The sequence below is a fragment of the Neolamprologus multifasciatus genome, chromosome 15 (genome assembly GCF_963576455.1).
Source record: "Neolamprologus multifasciatus chromosome 15, fNeoMul1.2, whole genome shotgun sequence".
Classification (NCBI taxonomy): domain Eukaryota; kingdom Metazoa; phylum Chordata; class Actinopteri; order Cichliformes; family Cichlidae; genus Neolamprologus; species Neolamprologus multifasciatus.
The window spans coordinates 25352849-25375208 of NC_140453.1; the positions used below are offsets into that span (position 1 = coordinate 25352849).

At 42.4% G+C, this 22360-nt stretch overlaps 1 protein-coding gene across 1 annotated transcript in view; it reads left to right on the forward strand.

The window, feature by feature from the left end:
• Positions 1–1102: 1102 nt before the first annotated feature.
• The window catches only part of adgrg6 (adhesion G protein-coupled receptor G6), a gene marked incomplete at its 5' end in the record, with an annotated part of 72785 nt that continues 51527 nt past the window's right edge, over positions 1103–22360 (forward strand). Inside the window, 8 exons of the mRNA XM_085134394.1 lie at positions 1103–1220; positions 2666–3013; positions 5997–6136; positions 6368–6647; positions 7151–7327; positions 9520–9567; positions 17997–18062; positions 21966–22037. Of these exons, the coding sequence (XP_084990520.1) occupies positions 1103–1220; positions 2666–3013; positions 5997–6136; positions 6368–6647; positions 7151–7327; positions 9520–9567; positions 17997–18062; positions 21966–22037 (1249 nt within the window). The remainder of the gene's footprint in view (positions 1221–2665; positions 3014–5996; positions 6137–6367; positions 6648–7150; positions 7328–9519; positions 9568–17996; positions 18063–21965; positions 22038–22360) is intronic.

The following is a 22360-nucleotide window of genomic DNA, read 5'->3' on the forward strand; positions in this document are numbered from 1 at the left end:
GAATCCAGAGAAATGTGAAGTTGCACTGCCAGAAACTTGAGAGGCAGCTTTTAGGCTTTTGAGGGATGAACTGTGCGACTTACAAATGCCCCCCCCCCCCCCCCCCCCTTCCACAGACACAAAGCCTATCCTGAATGAAATCAGGGAATCAGGAGAGATGGAGGGTTTCACCAAGAAAAGTCTACACTCCCCAAGAGACATGGGGAAACACTCATTTTGTGTGTGTGTGTGAGAGGAAGAGAGAGAAGCAGAGCTGGGAAAGAGCGAGAGAGGGAAGCTGTTTTCTGAATCGTGTGGCAACGTCTAGCTTTTCCATTAGTGGAAGGGAGGAAAAAAAGCTTGGTCTTTTTGATGTTACATCCAAATGTTCTTAAAATTTCACGCTGAACCACTTTAATGGGAGCAAAAGGTTTAGCTGAGACACACACACACAAGCACACTTAGGAGGAGTGGAATTTTTGTGCATAAATTTGCCATGTGTGCTGTGAATGTGTTTGCGTGCACCTGTGCAGTCAGAGTCTGCATGTGTATTTCTGTCAGCATAGAAATCCTACATCACCCCCTGTTGATCCGACATGTTCAGCATGCTTTCAGTAAATTGCTTGTAGAACATAAATGACTCAAGGAGAGAGGGGTGGAATAAATGGGGGGGATATAACCTCACGCTCCACGCTCAACTTTTCAATTCAGCCAAAGCCAGGTGCATTAAAAGGCAGAAGCACAGCAGGAGTATGGCTTACAGCGGCAGAAAGCATTTAAAACCTTTTTTGGGACACAGTCAGCAAGAGTTTGTCACCACCCGTGAGTGGTGTGTATGTGCAGGTTTTTGTGTCCCGTGTCGTCTGAAATCACCGATCACCAGATAGGCAAATAGCCTCGTCACAGTGTAAACAAACAATGAATCCACAGACTTAAAAAAACATGAAGCACGAAGGTGATCACGGTTTCTTAGGCAGAGGTCTCTAATGGACACAGCTGGGAGATTCCTAAATACTCCTTGACCATCACTCTGGATGGTAGGCGTGTCCGAGGATATGCCTGAGCTAGGCTCGTACATTTGATCGACCAATCGGATGTGAAGGCTGGGGAACACCTACTCTGATTGAGTAACAGTAACACAGCACTCTGCAAAGACTCCTTATGTGTGTTTTTGGGAATCTGTGAAGAAGCATCATGTCGAGGATGTTCCATTAGCAGAGAAACACTGACCCCTTCCTCAGGTCACTCATACGTACAAATATTTGTGAAAGGAGGTAAATGTGTGGCAATTCGCTTATTTAAATGCATTTAAATTATTTTAAACGACTCCTTTTTCATGTTATGACTGGTGGCTCAAAGGATTAGCGGCCATGATTTAGCTGTTTGAGCAGCTGTCTCCTTATTTTTGATTTAAACAGCGCTATAGAAGCCTGAAAGCGTTTCAGGATCTGGCAACATGCCACGATCGTTTCAGCCGCTCATAATTTAAAGTCTGCTGCACTTGGTTAAAAACATTTACCAGAACGATGCGTGAGCTTCACCTCATCTGCTTCTGTTCCCACGAGCGAGGCGCGGAGCTGTCAGTTTCTGCAGTAAAACATATGAATATGAAATAAGACGACTGTGAGAAATGTTACACCGCCAAGCTTTTCTTATTGGAGCGAGGGCTCTGAGACGCGTGCACATGCATGCTGGTGTTTCTGACGTTGGCTGTGGTTTTGGCTGCCGCAAAGGCCGAGCCTGAGATCAACGGAGGCCATTGTTGCCCCGAGCGAGAGAGGCAAACCATTCTTTCCACTTTCCATTTCAGCTCTTGTCTGTTATTATTTTTTTTCCTCGGGAAACGTTCTTGTTTCCAGCTGTTGTTAAGGACGATGAAGGCCAACGTGTTTCATGTTTAGAAAAATTTAAATCAAGCTCCATTAACAGCCAACGTTTTACGGTTGGAGGTGGATAGGGCTATACGTGGCCCCGTTACCGGGATGTGAAAATGTGAAATATGACTTTATATTAACTTAAATATGGAATCTCAGCCGGCCGAAGTGCAGCATGTATCAGTACCTTTAAATGAAAGTGGTTTTCTTTGGATCTCAGAGAACTGAACACAGCTGCTCTTGTTTTTTTTTTCTGCCAAGATTTTCATATTTTTGTTTAAAAATTAAGAATTGGACTGCTTCTTGAAACAAGGGTGACTCACTCACTTTGCATGTGCATGCTTGTGTGTTTTCAATGTAAACTTGCAAGAGTCTGGTTGTGGTGTCAGTCTGCTAGTTTGACTGATTACACTCTGGATTAACTGCACGAGTTGTTCTGGCTCATAACTGAAGTGCAATTGCTCCAAGATTACTCCTGAACTACTCTTCTTGCATCTTATCTTCTTGTCCTGTAAACAACAATAAAACGTACTGGGTTTGTCTTCTGAGTCCTTCTTGAAAACCTTTCTTGATCCCTGACTGGCTGACTGGGCTGCGTTTGTCCGTGAGAACTGCTTTGCCTTTTGACTTCTAAAGATTGTATGAAATATGTCTGTTCCCTGTCTGTTTCACGTCTTATGGCCTTGTAGTCCTGTACTCTTTGTCTCATTCTTATCCCCGTGTCCTTGTTTACTAAGCGTCCTGTCTCCGTTATGTTGCTGCCTCATTGAAGGTTGTCACAGTGTGAACACTCATGAATTTATCACCCCCAGTACTGGGCTGCGCCTCCACAAACTGTAACCGGGTGCTAACGGAGGCCCGGGGAGAAATCACATCACCGTGCTATCCCCAGAGATACCCCAATTCGTACAACTGTAGGTGGATCATGCAGGCCCCCACCGGCTTCATTATCCAGCTGTCCTTCCTGGACTTTGAACTGGAGGAGGCGCCGGGATGCATCTATGACTGGGTGAAGGTGAATACAGGCAACGCTGAAGTTGTGTTCTGTGGTCTGACGGCCAACGGGCTGACGCTAAACTCAACGGGGAACCAGATGGTGCTGTCTTTTACCTCCGACTTCAGTGTGCAGAAGAAAGGCTTCAGAGTTAGCTTCCAACATGGTAGGTGAAAGCCGCCAACAGGGTCCTGATCTTCAGCTGTGTCTAAACTAAGTCAGGCATTAAACAATAAGAGTTTGAGGATGGGTTTGGTGACAAGGACGGCTCATTTGGTTACATCAAAGGGCCGATGTTACAGTATGAGGATTACAAATGCTCTGCTCACTAAACTCTGACCAAAAGCACCATTGTCACATGTAACACACAGTGTTTAATCAAGGAGAATTTGGTCCAGGAGGTTTTTCTCACGCAGGTGTGAACCCACTTTGGTTTGCTGACATGTGAAATCTTTGCAGCCGACCATTAGCAGTCCAACAACCAGCCAGTGTTTATGTACTCACAGATGGAGGGTGTATGTAAATGGTAAATGGACTGGTTCTTATATAGCGCTTTTCTACTCTTCTGAGCACTCAAAGCGCTTTACACAACTTGTGCATTCACCCATTCACACCCATTCGCACAAGCACATTTCTCTAGGTGCTTTCTAGATAACATTCACACACATTCAAACTCCGATGGATGCATCGGAGAGCAATTTGGGGTTAGTATCTTGCCCAAGGATATTTGGCATGCAGACTAGGGGAAGCCAGGAATCGAACCACCAACCTTCCGATCAGTAGATGACCTGCTCTACCACCTGAGCTACAGCCACCCTATGTGTGCAGCATACTGCAAATTTTCAAACTGGTAAAAACCAGCAAGTAAAGCAGGGGTGTCAAATCTACGGCCCGCTGGCCACATACGCCATACAATTATATCCAGCCCATGAGATAATTTCATATGTCAGTTATTGATAGCCCTGCTGAGAATCCATGCGGACGGGGGTGGGACTTTAATTTGATAGGAATGATACATATAAAAAAACCTCCCTTATGGCCGTTCGTACTGCACAAAGTAATTTACAGTACGATAAACAATTAACCCGCTGAACCCCAATGCCCCGTTACCGGAAACGAGAGGGAGAACATCTGGTTTAATGTGATGTACAGAGATCTGTTATTTAAACATAGACGTGTGTGGTATCCATGGGAACGTCAGAATCTCAGCTGAAAGCTCACAAAACCATTTTAACGAGCACCAAACAGCTGAAACAGCAAACGATGAAAGAACAGGTAAACAGACTCTGCAAAAAGATGTAAACACAAAGTACGGCGCGTTCACCCGATGGTATATACATGGACACACCATCAGTGCTGACGTCTCACAGATTCTGATGTTGCAACCTCATTTCTGCTGTTCAATTCCGAAGAAATTTCAACTTTCACAAATTCTGCCAAATAACAAAACACATAGCTTTGTCTCTAATAAAACCTCAGTGAAAAACAGAAAGGTTTCTGTTTTTCACTTTCTACCATAAAAATAAATTTTTTAAGTCGAGAGTTAAAATCTAATGGACAGTATCGAAAATGGGCTAGCAGAACTTTTTCTGCAATTTTACATATTTATTTATTACAGTTTAAGTCCAAAGAGTTGCGCTGACAGATTTCTTTCTTTGTCACAGCAAAGAAAGAAATCAATTAAACTCATAACTGGCCCACTTAAGGTCAAAGTTTGCTGTAAAATGAGTTTGACACCCCTGGCATAAAGCCTTGAATCATGTGAAGGGGCCTCACGGTCTCTGGATGAACCAACAGGTGCAGATAACATATAGCGTTAGCTTAGCATGGATTTCAGGGCAGTTTGTCGGCCCAGGAAATGTCGAACATAGGACTGGAGAGTGGAAAGGCTTTGTTGTTTAGTACCAGGTGTCCAGTGTCATTGCACTCCCTACTCTTCATTCACCAACACGTTAAGACACCTGCCATCAATGCCTGTGTACAGCTCTTAGCTCCAGCTTAACACCATGACAACAAAGCTGTTCCTAAATCAGAAACATTTATCATCTAAAGGTTTTTTGTGATAAAAACAGAGGGAAGTGTTTCCACACCAGTTGTTTCATCAGTGATAAAAAGTATAATCGGTCAATCAATTTCCTGGTTTGTATGAGAGGCTGAATTGGACTTGGAAACTACATTGTCTCCTCGCTGGAGGCCAGCCTCCTGACTTTAGCTGTATGAGTTCATGCACAGTCTGACTGAAGGTGCATGTTTTTAGGTTATCGTGCAGTCAAGACACCGGAGCGTCTCCGTCACAGACAGTCCGATGTGTCACCGACTGACCCAACGCTGTTGCAGTGTGTTGATGCACCGTGCGTACCTGCCTTCATGCATGTTTGCAGTGTAGTTGTATTTGAGCGCTTTTCCAGTGAGCAGTGAGAGATGACAGCTCCAGCCAGAGCCGCTCTCCTGCTGAGAAACGTTGTTTGACGTGACACTTGAGAAAGGCTGAGGTCCTGGTTAGGAGCTGCTTGTGGATAAAGCGTCTGTTTTCTGAGAGTCAAACTCAGACTCATTGTCACCGCTTTGCTTTTTTCAGTCAAACTTTCATTTAAAAAGTTCGGCACATGAAGCAAATATTATCACCAAATCACATCTGAACAATAATTGTTTTTAATATATAATAATTTGTTGGGTGAAATCGAGTTTTGATTTGACCTGTTTAAACTGAAAAACCAATCAAAGACTCGGTAATTTTCCCTTCTGTGATTCTGAGTTTTCACTCCCGTTTTTGTCCTTTTGTTTGTTTGTTTTTTCTTTTTTAAACATTTCTTTCTTTCCTTGATTGAATTTATGGATTTCTTTTTTTTTTTTTATCTCTTTACATTTTTTGCTTCTCCTACTTTCTATTTTTGTTATCTTTACTCTCTTTCATTCTTTGGTGCTTTTGTTCTGGAATTTTATCTTTTATTTCATTTCTGTCTATTTTCCTTTTTTATCTTGAATCTTGAATTTTTCCTGAATTTTATTTTATTCTTTTTGCTCTTTCACCTTGTTTCCTTTTGCTGTTGCTTGCTTCTTTCCTGTTTCTTTCCTCCTTTTTACTTTTCTCGTCTTTTGTCTTTACTTCTCGTCCTTCCTTCTTCTCGATGTTCGTCTCTGCGTTTTAGTTGCTGTGGCCCTGAGGAACCAGAAGATCAAGATGAGCAGCGGCGTCGGGCAGATCACCAAGGTTGCCAATTCTGTTTCCATCCCTGCGCTGAGTCAGCTGACCATATGCTTCGAGGTGGAGCGCACCAGCCTGAAACAGGTCTGGATAAACGTCACTGATTATTTTAGATCTTTTTGATTTGACTAAACTCCATTTAGTCATTTATTTCTTTATTTCATTAACTTTTTTTTACAGCTTCAGTCTTAAGTAAGTCAAATCATAAGAAAGACCCGTTTAGGGGCTTTAAATTATTTAATTTATACGCACATGTGTGTTATTCATCCCACCACAGCAAGTTCGTGTTAGCTATTGTCCTCGTTCCCTGAACAGAAAGAATGGATCTTCACTTACTCCAACAACAGCAGTGCCATGTTGCTGAGTCTTGGTTCCGATGGCATGGGGATGAAGATGGTGGTCGATGGAGTGGTCTGTCCAATAGACAACATCATCTTACCATCTGACTTCACTAACTCCATGAAGTCCTTCTGTGTCCTCTGGACATCATCAAATGGACATGTGGCTGTTTACTTCAATGGGAACTACTGGGCCAAGGCCTGCTCCAGCTCCACCGGACACTCCGTGCAGGCTGGGGGAGAATTCCGGATAGGAAGTAAGCTCCAATACAAGTTTTATGTTTTTGATGCATTTTGTTAGACGTGCACGTAAAGTGTCAAACCACTTTAAAGACATTCTGCAGAGAAACTTCACCACCCGGTATTCACAGGTTTGGGGATCTGCAGGATTAAGAGATGTGAAACTGTGTGCATTAAAGGATAAAATGGATGAAACACACTCGTAGACAGAATATTAAAGCAAAAAATAATAATAACCCCAACCTGAAATGCTGATTCTCTGCGTGACATTTCATGGCGCCCTGTGATGTCACATACAGTAACCTTGGTTTGATAAGTGATGCAGTCACTTCTGTTAGTAAGCGGGAAAGTCTCAAGCCCTGCTCTATGGTGCTGAGCTCATTACTAACTCGCTTCTACCTAAGCAGACATTGATGTAACTGCATACTTTGAGGATGTGGAATTATTATTGTGATCTTAGAGGAAAATAAATTAATACATTTCTGCAATGCTCAGTACTGTTTTTCTGGGATTTGTTCAGGTCAGCAGCAGAGCTTCGATGGGAACATCTACAACCTGCGGATGTGGGATTACGCCATGTCCATTCAGCAGCTCGGCGCTTTAAAGTGTGACCACGTGGGGAATGTCATCGACTGGGACAACAGCTACTGGACCATCCCGGCCTCTCTGGCCCAGACGAACACCTCGCTCAGCTGCAGTGAGTACAGGAAATAAATCAAAATGTGATTAAACAAGCATGATGGCGGGAACAGGGGGGTGTGCTGCATGGGCTGTGATAGAGCCACGTGTGTTGCAGGTCAGGGGTGTCACACTGACCTGCCAGGAGGCATGAGCAGCGATCAGAAAGTTTGTTTGTTTCTCTGCACATCCAGCTGCTAATCTTAGATCACTCCCTGGAAGTCCAGTCTGACACTTCGCCATCTAAACAGACCTCGAACACGATCAAAATTTTAATGAAGGATCAATGCCAGGATCTGCATGCCTTAAGACATTCTGAGCCTGACAGCAATGAGTGAGAGCAGGAGCACGATCGCCATGTTTTTAAATCATTTATTGGCTGTTCTGCGATGAACGAGACCCCTGAGGCATCTGCGCACACAGCACTCTGACTGTGAAGGAGATTTTTGGCTGCACCGACACATCGCCATCTTCAGTCACGATCTAAACCGCTTGGCAGATTCGCTGCATTGTTGCCCACTTCCCAAAAAATGAAACCGAAATTGAATGATGACCAGTTTGACACTTTTAGAGAGATCCCACAGGCATCACAGAGGGACTCTAAGAATAGCAGCGGCGCTAAAAGCAGGCACATTTAAATGAGGCTTTTCATTTGCATCGAGCGTTCCCGTAAGCTTCTGCTCACACCTCGTATTTCACACTAGGAAGCATTGTGTTTCAAGTCAACTGGGCTGCGTCACCGCGGTGGCGTCCGACCCAGAGGTCTGAATCATTGTCAGCATTACATTACCCACAGCCTGCCACAACACACAAAAAAAGGCGGTTAAATCGAGAAGCCGCACTGACACGTTTCTTTGATTTACAACATTAGACTGAGCAAATGTGGAAAAGCTGAAACATGAAGAAGAAACTAAAAAACTCAAACTCTGTTCTTTAGCTGGAACCAGCGGTCCACACAGAGGAGTCAGGAAGAGCCGAGAGACATTCTAACACATCATATTTGCTGAGTGTGCACACTAAACATTGCCATGTAAACATTTTTCTTCCCATTTATTGTGGCACCAAGAAGTCGCATGTCTCTCCCACACACACACACACCTCCAGGTACTCTTCAGTCAGCACTTCAGTCTGTTTGCTATCAGCATGGAAAATTAGAACCAGACTTCAGCCAAATTCTGGTAGATTTTAGCTGAGCCTGGTGACTTAATCAGCTCCAGCAACCTGTTTGGCTGCTGATCAGAAATCGCTGTGATTCCTGCTCTGGTCCACAAACCCACTTGGCTGGTGAAACACACCGACACAGATTTGTGCTACTGTACCGCTCCGAATGGAGGCATGTACATTTAAATGACTCAGTTATTAAAGATTTCTCACTGTTTTTATTAGCATGTTTTGCACACATACACACACCCACTGGTACAAAACTGTGTGTACTTGAGTGTGTGTGTGTGTGTGCGTGTGTGCGCGCGCCGACAGTGCAGTACCTCCTAGTTAAAGCTTTGTAAACGAGCGTATAGCCACAGGAGGTTAGCCACAGCGGTTTTAGTGAAATTCCAGTCAACACTGTACCCACTGGAGAAAGAGCCTTCTGTGTCTGTGTGTGTGTGTGCATGCCTGTCTACCTCTGAGACTTGTGGTGGTTTTTCAGAAATGCATGATTCTGCACTAAGCTTCCATATTGTCCTGCGCTTACAGTAAGAAGCTGACATTATTATTTTTTCCGGGGGTTGGGGGCATTCACTTTAGCTGTACCTAAAACTTTATCTGTGAGATCCACACATACAGAGACTTTATATACCGAGACATGAGTGAGGTTTTTCATGTTACAGCTTTGACATGGTGCAGCACACAGTGCACAACAAGCTTCAAAACGACATCAACACTTCAGTCAGTTAAATCAGTAAGTAGATGGAAAACACATAAGAAAGTGTATAAGACTGCAGGCATTTCCATTTTGGGTAACCTCCACACATCTGCAGACACGCACTTTTGATTTTGAGGGATCTGCCTAATTCCTGGAGCTTCAGACCACCTACGCTGGTTTGACTGATGTTCTGAAGATTAAATGCTGCCTGAGTGACTGATGACTTACTTTCTGTCTTTTGTTTATTAAGTGTGTCAACCTCACATTTGCATTTACAGATCTCTCCAATGATTCTTGTCTGTATTGTTTTGGAACTCATGCCCACTAACCTGTCCCTCTCTTCACAGTTTGCTACCCTCATTGTATTCACTTAACAACTACTGCGCCAGCTAGTGGTGAGTGCTGCTAACACCTTGTGAGCACCTGTGTGAGTGTGAGTTTATGTGTGTGTTGGCTTGTGCTAATGCATGAACTGGAATATGTAACAGTCTTCTTTTATCTTTCTAACACGGCAGCCTTTGCATTCATGTTTATTTAATGTAGAAAAATCAAATGTCACAGTGTGTGAATGTGAGAGTGAATGAATAGTGGCATTGTAAAGCGCTTTGGGTGCCTTGAAAAGCGCTATATAAATCCAATCCATTATTATTATTATTATTATTATTATTATTATTATTATTATTATTATTATTATTATTATTATTATTATTATTATTATTATTATCAGCAAAACATAATCACAAAACAAAAGATCTTCCCCAGCAGCAGTTATTTAAAGGTTCTGTATATGTTATTCTCAGATTATTATAGGTTCAGATTAACAACTGTGTATGAAAGCTGTAGATTATGCTCTGTGGCATCTTCCATCAATTTCTGGATGCACTTTGAAGCCTTGACTTTACCAGGATGTTTTTTGGCACTAGGGGTGCCTGTATTAAAGCAATCCGCATCCATATACTGTACAGATGCAACACGCATCTCTTCTCTGTGCATTAAATACTGTCATAACCCTGCAGCCGAATTATCCAGAGATACAGAAATGCATTGTTAGATAAACTAAACTTTTTTTCATTACATCATCAGTATCCAGAGGTTCCCAGGATTAAAACACTATTAAAGTCTCTTCTTTCACATGTTATAAATTAAACATCAGTAATCGTATCAATAGATTAACTCATAATGAAAGTAACTTTTGCTTGTATCCCTAGATGATCACATTTTCTGCAGTTGGCCTTCTGCATTTTGTTCAGCAGCAATCGCAGCAGAAATAGTAATAAATAAACATGACATGAACTTAATTGGTCCCTGCAGGGAAACTGGATAATTGCAGCAGGAGGAAACACAAACAGAGGATTAGTCTGGAGAATAAAATGTGTTGGGAGTCCGCATTCGCAGATGTCTGCTGCTCGGAGATTAGAAATGATTTGATGTCACACTCATTCACAGGTTTGTGTAGCAGAGGTTCAAATGCAGGTCACAGCTTGTGCGAATGGATTCAGATACACATAAATGCCATTTACACAGAAGCAGTGACAGCAGTGGGAAGGTTTGGAAAAGTCTGAAAAAGCCCTGGAATCTTTTTAATTTCATTCGCTGTCAGTCATTGAAGAAAAATGTGATGCGTCTTTAGATTTTTGGACAAAACAAGCAAATATTTGAGATTTTTGCTTTAGTTTAATTAATAGTTTAATTAATGTTCAGGAATTTCAATGTGATCTTTAATTGTTACTGAATTAGACATTTTTGAGGCGAGTCAGGAATAATTGATTGTTCTGTACTGATAAAGCTTATTGATAATTAGGTGTATACACTAAAAACTGTTTGTGAACTCCCAGAGAGACACAGTTCCACACAAAGCTGTGTTTTATCATTTAAATAAATAATCATTTAAAATGAGTTCTTAGAAGTGAAAGTGGCCCTGGCCGCCCATTGACCCCCCGCCTCCGTGTTCTTCATTTAATTTATTATATAGTTGAAAAGCGCTTTGTACGTGCTTGGAAAGAAAAAGTTCATTCCATGAAGTGGAATGAAGCAGTTAGATTTACATCATACTCTCATACTTGGTCCAGTATGTTGGGGAAATGAAATTAGTCCTTCAAACAGGTCTCAAAACGTCTTTGTGTAACAGAGGACAGCGTGCAGTAATGCTGGCCGTGCACACTGTCCACAGAGGGAACACTGAGAGTCACTGGGCATTGAAGTGTTAGTGTTTCTGATCAGCAGCCACAGTTTAAGGATTAACTGAGCGAACTGTTGTGTTTTAGTCTGAGCCCGATGGAGATGCAAAGGATCAGAGCAGACACGTGAGGTCCCATCTGAAGGTCGCAGAGCTCATCACCATTTGATGATGTCATCTTTGGCTTTGCCTTTTTTTTTTACTTGCGTTTTTCCCGTGTTTCTTTTCTTTTCTACTTTTTAGCTGTACTGTCAGTGACAATAGCAATGAAGAAATACACTCAAAGGCAATAAACTGCCATCACCATCTCTACTTCATACCTTAAGCGACTTCTACAAGATATCTATCTATCTATCTATCTATCTATCTATCTATCTATCTATCTATCTATCTATCTATCTATCTATCTATCTATCTATCTAAAAATTTTATAATGAAACAAAAACTGGATGATCTGTCCTTTGAAGCATAAAAATGGTGACTGTTAAACTAAAACTAAATATTTTTTATTAATGATGTCTGCGGAGACGCTTTTGTTCCAAGTACACTTCACACTCGTTTATGTCTCCACAGAGAAAAGTGCTGTTGATTTTGTTTACCTGAAAAAGCTCTTTCCTTTTTTATGAGCCTAGCAGAGAGCCCCTGGCCAAACCAGGTTTATGTGGCTCTCTGGTCTGTTAATGAGGCCAGTGGTGATGGAGGCTATGTGCTCATACAGTTTATATCGTACATGCATGTGCATGTATGTGTGTTTGCACGTCAGCTTGTCTTTCATCCCCTATTGATGCCGGGGGGGGCAGCAGACACCTACAAGCTGCTAATCATGTTGCTGCAAGGACTTATTCACAGAGTGGTTTTCTTTTAATCTGGCACAGTGGACCGTATGTTTTATGGCCTGAAAATAATGCACATTAATTTAGAAGTGCAGTGTGGATGGTTCCTGTGAACAAGCAAAAGCAAAGCTATGTGTATTCATTGGGGAAATATTCAGAAACAAAACATGGCTTCATATGAGAGCTGTTCTACAGGGTGCCTTGAAGTCATCCGCCATCCTGCCAGACCGCAGAGAGAGAATTTAAATCTTGGTTCGTCTTTGCCAGCTCAGAGAGAAACATGTTTTTTTTTCCCAAGTAAAATCCAGCCAGGCACTCACATGGAAAAACTTCAACGAGCTGAATATTGGTTAACATGCCACAGTGTTATTACAAGTGTCAACTGCTGGTTTATATGAAAATGCTGCACAATATTACTTTAACCGCATCTGGCGCCCATAAATATGGACAAACAGCTCTCGAGTATAAACATGTTTTCCACTTATCACGGTGAGTTATGGTGCACTGTCCTGTGCAGAGTCATCGTATTAATTACAGTTCATGAGTTACTGTCAGCATGGCGACGTCCTGATGAAGCCATACGGGGCAAACATAAGCGCCTTTGCTGACAACGAAAGGAAATTTGCATTTTGAGCTGCTATGAGAACAGATCGCTTGTGTTTTTGTTTGTCTCAAATTCAGATATGCTTCATGTGGACAAATGATTAAGCGTCGCTGAAAAAATAACTGTGAATCTCTTCGTGCTTTTTCCTGTCATATATTTTGACAATAATGGCAAAGCAATTTAGTTGTCTAGCAAGTTAAATTAAAGCTCATTACCAGTGACCACTTTCTTCGTCTGCCTCCACTCTTTCTGGCCCAACACTTTGTGCTGTTAACGGGCTCGGCATATCTGCTTATCAGCACGATGCTGGTTTTAATCTCCAATCACAACACCTGCACAGAGACAAGAGGAGAATCAGAAAACAGAACAAGAGGCAAAAGTCCAAATAAAATATAGGACATGGACACGATCACTGTCAGCGCAGTTCGTGCTGAAGAACATTTGCACACCTCAGAGGAGCCAGGATTTTATCTTCTCTCTTAGATTCACGTGATGGAAAAAGACAGTTGCTGGACTTTTGTGAAGATGTTCCACCTTTGATCCATGACGCTTAAGTTCTAAACAGAACGCATGTGGTGGTTGGCACACTATTATCAAATAACAAGCCGAGGTGGGAAAAAAGGCGTGGGTCATCACTAGGGTTTTACGGGTGAAGCCACTGTGAGACCTTGCCCCATCCTATCATGTCAGGATGGGGCGGAGTTTGACATCAGCAGTTCAGTTGTTGGTAGTCAGACACTGGAGACAGCACAGTCACATAACACATAAGAACAATTGCAAAATGAGACGGAGTACAATACGACGCAAAGCTGGAAAACGGAGACGGCTAAAGTACAGCTCGTGTCTGATACTCGCATACTTGAAATAGGCAGTGGGCATGTGAACGTGAAGCCTGACTGGAGAGGGTCATGAGCTTAAGGTTTTCAGGGTTTTTGCTGTCTGTGGGAGATTTGGTTCTGTTAGGGTCATCAGGCTGGTCTTGGAGACAGGACGAGGAGCTCAAACTAGAACTGCTCATTTTCATTTTACTGTAAGGGGATTTAGGCACCTGATCAGGATCTACTGATATGCGTGACATCCTCCCAAAGGAGGTTGATGTTTTTGGATGCATGGGCACCTAGACTAACTTGTTTAGCCTGCTGATTCCCAAACCCGAGCTTTGATGAGGTCTAGGACTGAGGTTAGGCTTTAAGTTCTGGCTCACGGTCCGGTTTCTGCCAAAGGTGTTGAAAAGGGGTGAGGTAACAGACTTGGTTCAGACAAACACCAAACTGGCAAAACTGCTGGTTTAGAGGAATACTGCTGTGAAGTAAAGTTTCCTTTCATTGGAGTTAACTTGTCCAAACCAACAAAAGTAGTCCAGACCAATAAGTGGGCTGTGGTATCCTGTTCCTAAAGAGCCCAATCTCCATCTCCCCCCATTTGCTTCCTCTCACTTCTGTACTGTAAAAAAGAGACCGTGGATTATCTGTCTGCTACAGTACACTGAGGAAAATAGAAAAGAGGTAATAGAAGCACACGGAGTAGAAAATGGGAGATTCGTTGTGCTGAGGTTGTGAAAAGAACAGGAAGGGGAGAAAATGGAAAAGCGAGGGCAGCACAGAAAAACCGAAGCGACAGAAGAGAAGGTGACAGTCAGTCAGAGTGTTAGGTTAAAAAAGAGGACGAAGGGAGAGAGCTGGAGGTAGATTATGACTGGGCACAATCCTCAACCCTCCTCACCTCTTTTGAGCCACATGCTATCCACGATTACTGAATTCCTGCTTTTTCACTCGGCTGAATGCTGCGATGATTTGCTGACATCTCTCGAACACATTCCTCTCAAACAAAGTCTCAGCTTTCTCCGTCTGCCCGTCCACCCACTCCGCTGAATGGTCTGTGAATATGCAGCATGTGTGGGCTGCAGCCAGGCTCGGGGTTACATTTCAAATGGCCAAAGTACTTGAGGAGCGCTTGATTTTTGGCTGCAGTAAGCACACAGTTGGTTAGACAGACTGTCCCTGAAATATAACTTTGAGGGCTCGATCTGTGCAAGCAACCAATCTGCACCCACCACAGACCACAAAGTCCGATTGATTAGAAATCTGCACGCCATAAAAATGGTGTGGGAAACTTTCTTAAACAAGCAGCAAACACTTTGAGAAATAGAAGATTGTGTTACTCGTCTGGCACTCTGTTCAGTGTGTACCCGACTTCATGTCCAATATAATTCAATTTATTTATATAGCGCCAAATCACAACAAAAGTCGCGTCAAGGCGCTTCATAGATACAGAGAAAAACCCAACAATCATGTGACCCCCTATGAGCAAGCACTTTGGCGACAGTGGGAAGGAAAAACTCCCTTTTAACAGGAAGAAACCTCCGGCAGAACCAGGCTCAGGGAGGGGCGGCCATCTGCTGCGACCGGTTGGGGTGAGAGAAGGAAGACAGGATAAAAGACATGCTGTGGAAGAGAGACAGAGGTTAATAACAGATATGATTCAATGCAGAGAGGTCTGTTAATACATAGTGAGCGAGAAAGGTGACTGGAAAGGAAAAACTCAATGCATCATGGGAATCCCCCGGCAGCCTACATCTATTGCAGCATAACTAAGGGAGGATTCAGGGTCACCTGGTCCAGCCCTAACTATATGCTTTAGCAAAAAGGAAAGTTTTAAGCCTAATCTTAAAAGTAGAGATTAGGCTTTTAAGCTGCAAGTCTGTCTCCCGAATCCAAACTGGAAGCTGGTTCCACAGAAGAGGGGCCTGAAAACTGAAGGCTCTCCCTCCCATTCTACTTTTAAATACTCTAGGAACAACAAGTAGGCCTGCAGAGCGAGAGCAAAGTGCTCTAATAGGGTGATATGGTACTACGAGGTCATTAAGATAAGATGGGGCCTGATTATTTAAGACCTTGTATGTGAGGAGCAGGATTTTGAATTCAATTCTGGATTTAACAGGAAGCCAATGAAGGGAAGCCAAAACAGGAGAAATATGCTCTCTCTTTCTAGTCCCTGTCAGTACTCTTGCTGCAGCATTTTGGATTAGCTGAAGGCTTTTCAGTGAGTTTTTTGGACATCCTGATAATAATGAATTGCAGTAGTCCAGCCTGGAAGTAATAAATGCATGAACTAGTTTTTCAGCGTCACTCTGAGACAGGATATTTCTAATTTTAGAGATGTTGCGCAAATGGAAGAACGCAGTCTTACATATTTGTTTAATATGTGCGTTGAAGGACATGTCCTGGTCAAAAATGACTCCAAGGTTCCTCACAGTGTTACTGGAGGCCAAGGTAATGCCATCCAGAGTAAGAATCTGGTTAGATACCATATTTCTAAGCTTTTCAGCGCCGAGTACAATGACCTCAGTTTTATCTGAATTAAGAAGCAGAAAGTTAGCGGCCATCCAGGTCTTTATGTCCTTAAGACATTCCTGCAGTTTAACTAATTGGTGTGTGTTATCTGGCTTCATGGACAGATAGAGCTGGGTGTCATCTGCATAGCAGTGAAAATGTATGCTATGTCTTCTAATGATGCTGCCTAGGGGAAGCATGTATAATGTAAATGATGGGTTTAGATTTTATTATTGTCATTTGTATTAGGAAATATTTAACCATATATGCTTAGAGGTGTATAATCAATTGTGTAGTGATAGGATGTGTGATCTTTAGCAGGCTGCAAAGGCTTGGTGTGCATTCCAGAGTGTTCTGGAATCCACACCTATATCCTGGGAGCATGGGAAGAGGTCGTACATTGTTTTATTGTTTTACGGTAGGATAAACGTAGCTATATTTGTTTTAGTCTGAGTGCCTTTTGTTTAGATGAACTGCTGGACTTTCCAGACCAGTAGGTTTAGGGAAGTCATTTATGGGGTCATACTCTGACACCCCCCCCCCCCACACACACACACACACACACACACACACAGTATTCTTTGTTCACATGTATACCTATGTAAGATGTTATATGTTAATGACCCTATGCATATTCATGTAACCACAATAAAAGGAGTGCTATGGGGAACCTGGCTGAGAGTCTGACGGAGGTCAAGTGGTGGAACGACACTTGGCTCCAGGCAGGTCTCCCTCATGCATGAGTAACACGAAGAACTTTGGTGCCTTGTGTCTTGCTTTTTGCTGTGTAGCAAATTGTCCTTAACGTTCCAGCGAATAGGTTTATGCTACGAACCTATCAGTAAACAGAATTGGTCCTAGCACTGAACCCTGTGGAACTCCATAATTAACCTCAGTGTGTGAAGAGGACTCTCCATTTACATGCACAACCTGCATGCAGAACCCCGGTGGGACCGGACCACCTGGGAGGCGGCCTCCTTAACCCCGCCTCCTCCATAAACCAGGAAGATAACCTCACTGAAACCCGTCTTGGTAATGTGAAAACGTTGCTGTGTGCCGGAGAAAAGCAGTAGCAGCAGACTGACTTACAGCTGAGTTACATCGACAGGAAGATAAACAGCAAATTTCTAGATTTAACACCAGCTGCGTTCCTTTTAACCGAACATAGCAGCCTTTTTAGCTCGGTTAGTTAGCTTGCTAACTTTAATAGAGACTCTTGGAGAGCTTGCGCAAGACGCCTTAGCGAATCATCTCGATTTTAACATCAGCATGCTGGGATAGGCTTCAGCTCATTACAAGCCACAAATGGATAAGCACTTCAGGCACTTGGGTTAAACCTTGATCACATAACTGTTAGTATAAAAACCCCAAACTGAGCCGGACGGATGCAGCCAGGTCTGCTGTGTCAGACTGGTATACACACACACACATACACACACCTTCTTTCACACGACAGAAAGGACAGGTGGGGTGGCAGGTCAGAGTTCCTGGTTCAGGGTCGTGGCAAAGGAGCGCTGCATGGACAACAGAGCTAAATGACCTAAACCAACCTGGACTTTTTGGTATCTTAGCAACCATCATGTCTGAAGTGGCTTTCCAGGAGATTTTGGCGATATAAGTCACGCAGAAACATGCTAACATCAGACTGTGATCAGTGTAACGGTGTAAAGATTGACATGTGAGCTTAAAATATAACATCATTATATAAGTCGGGTTTTTTTTACATCAACTTTTTCTTTCATTTCTTTTACTTTATTTTAAAAAAATTTTATACTTTATTTTTTCTAAAATAAAAAAATCTTAACAGAGTTGAGCATTAACCAGTGTAAAGATTTCATTGTGTTTATCAGACTAAAAATCTTTTCTCCTCTCCTCCCAGGCGTCTTCCCAGTGAGCAACGCAACCCTCAATAATAACTGTGACCCATCTGCGCTGGGCTGCCCAGGTACGAAACGATCACGCTCTTTGACACAATGGCTGAAAAGACTGCTTTGCCCCCGTGAACGTCCTCTGTTGTTGTTTGTTGTGTGTGATGTTCACGGCCAGACTCGCACCGAGCATTTGAGCATTTTCATTGTAAAGAAAAAGGTGTTGCCATTAATCTTTAATAAGTAAATTCAATCAGTTTGTTAAATCGAAGTTTATCAAACAATAATGTATTACTGTCTTTGGTCATGCATACTCTTCTTCTTGGACCAAAGAACCAGAAACAAAAAGACTCTGTTCTTCTAACAGAAATTTTGAACTGATGGAGTTACAGATAACATCATTATGTTGGGTAACGCCAACTATTGGAGATTATGTATCGGAATTTCAGGAGCAGGACCACGCTTCCAAACACGCTCCTTCCGGCTGTCATCTACTGTATATAGGTTCCCCTAGTTCTGCAAGCTGTTCATTCGTGTTTACGTGCCCCACCCTCCCTCCCTGTTCTCAATTCTTTAACTTCTTCATTTCTATTTAGTGTATGGGGATCTGCCAGGCCTGGGAGCCATTGCCAGTCCCCTTCGAGGCCTTCCCCAAACCGCAGCTCAATTCATGTCAAAGCATTTACTTTTACCTACTAAAACGCTGTCGTGGGCCCAGCTAGTGAAATCATATGTAAAACACAAATGACAACGAACATTTTTGATCAGTTTTTCCTATAAATGAAAACATCTTTTCACAAAATTGCTTCAGAGTCTGCATAATTTCATACATCATTTTTATTATAAAGTAAAAATGGTAAAAGACTATTGCAGGTAGGTCTCCGTAGGTCTCACAACAAAATCAGCTGTAAAATTTTGTCTTAATGAGTCACTGACTTTACCTTTTCTGTTACATCTGGTTGCTTAGTCCAGATCACAGTGACAGACACGCTCACACCAGTCAAAGTTCATTAGAGCTTAGACAGAAGTGAAGAACACAAAAGTGAATCTAGCACAACATTAACCTTTTCAGATAAGTATTTGCTCAGAATAGCTGATTGGCAGATACCAAGAATAAATTATGGGGTTCTTTAAACATGGGGTTTGTGCCATTGCATCACATCTCCTGGTTGCATTGATGTCTTTTCCCTCTGACATTAGAGCTGTCAAAACTGTCAAATATCTATTAGTCTCTGGTCTTGGTCAGCTCTTCACACTGTGTTACAGTTTGGTGAAAAATGCAAAGGCTGTAAGGACCTCAGAGGAAGTAAGAAGGGAAAAGAGTTTTGACCATGAAAAAATGACAGTTTGAGTGTTTGAAGGCGAATGGAATATATACAAGAGCTATAGTGCTGGGGCTGAACCTGGCAGTGTATACACTTTGAACTGTTGAAGTACAGAAGGCATCGTACAGCCTTGACGTCTATATAAAAGTTTTCCTCAGTGACCATATGAACTTTTTATAAAGGTAAACCAAGTGCATCGGTGCCTACACTTCTTATTCAGCTTCACACTATGATGGTTTTTGCTGTCAAGCTTTGCTTTCCACCTTATGAAGAAGTGTCTAAGGGTCAGGTTTTGTGGGAATGTGCTCATAAGTGAAAGCCGCTTAATTGAATTTTGAACATCCTGTTTAGAAAAACTTTCTAAATGAAAGCAGGCTCAGGTTTGGATCGAGATCCTTGGCTTTCCCCAAAGCCCTGAACATATTCTAGCCTTTAAGCATTCCCAGTGCTGTCAAACTGCTCTGAACAGTGAAGAGATGCTAGTTTGTTCAAGGATGAATCTGGCAAGAGGTGAGAAGATCAACATAATTGTGATCAACAACTTTGTTTGTGGTGTTTCTACAGAACCACATTTAATGATACTGCAGGCCGGTCACATTCTGGTGATGTCAGAGTTTTGGAATTTGGAAGCCAACGCTGCATAATTTGAAGAGCACAGCTTGTCCTTACCTAAACCTGCAATAAACCCTATGAACTTCTTCATGCTGTCATTGACTTTGACAGTTTTTGTGACACAAACCTTGTTCTCCCGGGTCAAACGCCTGTGCTTGACTCCTTTGTCCAGGGTTTATTGTACTTTCTAAAGCTTTTCTGCCAGAAAACCCTCAGTGACCTCCTGATCATCACATCTGTGTTGGCTGTTAGGTCCTTCTGTTACCGACTGGTGCATAACTGTTAGTTGGGACATGAAGAAAACAGTTAGTAATTAAAATTTCCAACATTTACACTGAAGATTTGGTGAATACACAAAAAGAAGATGAATTTTGGGTCAGTTTTCTTATTTAAAGCAAACATATGAGAAAAGAGAAAGTCGTGCAGATTGCAAAAACCTTTGATTTATGGTTTTGGGCTTCATATGTGACATTAATGAGCCTGGACAAGAAAAGAATGGGAATGGAATCTCAGTCAGATTCATTCAAATGAGGACATTCTTGAAATGGAGACAGATGCTTCACTCTGCTTTATTCATTTAATCAGCCTTCATAAGTTCAAGTGGCTGATAAAGGAGGAAAGAATAAAAATAGGCATTTGGCCCATGTCACCTACTCTCACCAGTCCACGTGGATCTGCCAAGAATCTATCCAGGAATGCTCGGTTAATGACATTTTCTAATTCCAAAATAAATCATACCCGAAGAAACAAAATAACGTTTTTAAAGATATATCCCCCAGGGTGCCGTTCAGCTGCTGCCATAGCCATTAAAACTGGAATGCTGTCCCTGCACAGATTGTGGCCCTTGAGGAAAATGGACCCCCACCAGTTTCTTTTGCTCAAAGAGGTCACATGATCCAAGACTTACCAGTGAGCTCTGGTCAGAACAGTAGCTGTGGGCCAACTAGTAATGTGACCCAACTGACCCAATGTGAAATGTCAGTTCTCACACTGTCTAGAACTATGGAAGCCTCAGAGGGACATACTGTATTTCTGAAGGTCAGTTTTTGTGCGATTGTGTCATGAGAGCATGGAAGTGAAGCCAATTAAACTACAGTTTGTGTTGCAGGATAGAAATTAAGAGCACAGACAGCTCAACAAGCCATGAGAAAGGGTGATAATATAATAACTCGTAAGCTCGATGGAACAAAGAATAAATGGTCAGCTGAAGAGTAGAGCTGTTAGAAAGTTAGGGTGGTGGTCTGAGGAGTGAAGAAGGCCTGAGTGGGTGTGCTTCAGTGGGTGAAGCTCATTCAGGTGTAGCTGTCCTGAAAAACATAACTCTGACTTCTGTTCGGGAGATGTAGGTGGAAGAAGTTAAATGGAACCACAAGTGAGTGAGCAGCATTGTCTTTTTTTCCCAAACACATTTGACTTCACTTTAACTCTGAAGCACAAACTTCTTTTCATGCGTAGACTTTATCACCTCTTGTTTCAGTCCACCTCTGAAATCCTTTTGATGGTACAGAATTCATTGTTTCAAAACCTCATCTGTGACCATGCTTAGACTCAAGCCTTTCCACATGACATAATCAAACTTAATCTGTGTAAACCGTCTCATGGCTTTAAACCCTTTGGTCAGAAAGAGCTTGGAAAAACTCTGGAGACTGAGCTGTGTATGTCAGCTTGACGATGGCAGGAGAGGAAGCTCGGGACAAAATAAAAATAAATAACCGGACTGTGTGGTAAGTTTTGACAGCAGCCACAGTCTCAGCTGTTAAATCCACATCACTTATTGGTTGGTTGCTGCTGGTTAGTGTGATTATGTTGTAAGCGGTACACAGACCCACAGTCAGCTTTGATTGAAAAAAGAGAGCTTTTATCATTATGACTACATAACTGTTGAATAATTTGCATTCTTTATTAACGATGCTGAGAACACTTGAGAAGCCCAGATCCAATACCCCTACTGTGTACATTTAAGATGTTCATTCCTCATCGCATCCATTTATCATCCTTTGCATCTGTTTCTCTCTCATCCCATCACATTGTCACTACCACCAGCTGTTTCCTCTCCTGCCACCTCATCCACTGACTCCACTAACACCATCTACACTACTAATGCCAACACCCACGGTAAGCAACCCTCCTCTTCATGCAGCCTCTGTCCTTCCTTTCCATCTTCACCTTCTCCACTTCCTTGTGCCATTTTTGTTCCGCTCAGTGCTTTTGCTTTATCATCACCTCGCGGTTCCTCCCCCTACTTTCCCTTCTTCCTTCCATCTTTTTTAAATGATTATTAAACATTTTTGGTTTGTTTTAAGCTTCTGGATTTTTCAGTCAAATACCTTTTCTGTAGAGGCTTCCCCTTTTTCCCTCTGTTTCGTCTAACTCTAATAAACTTTTTAGGGTTCATCCAACATCCACAAAGAAAGACCTTTTTATGGAACTCAGTTATA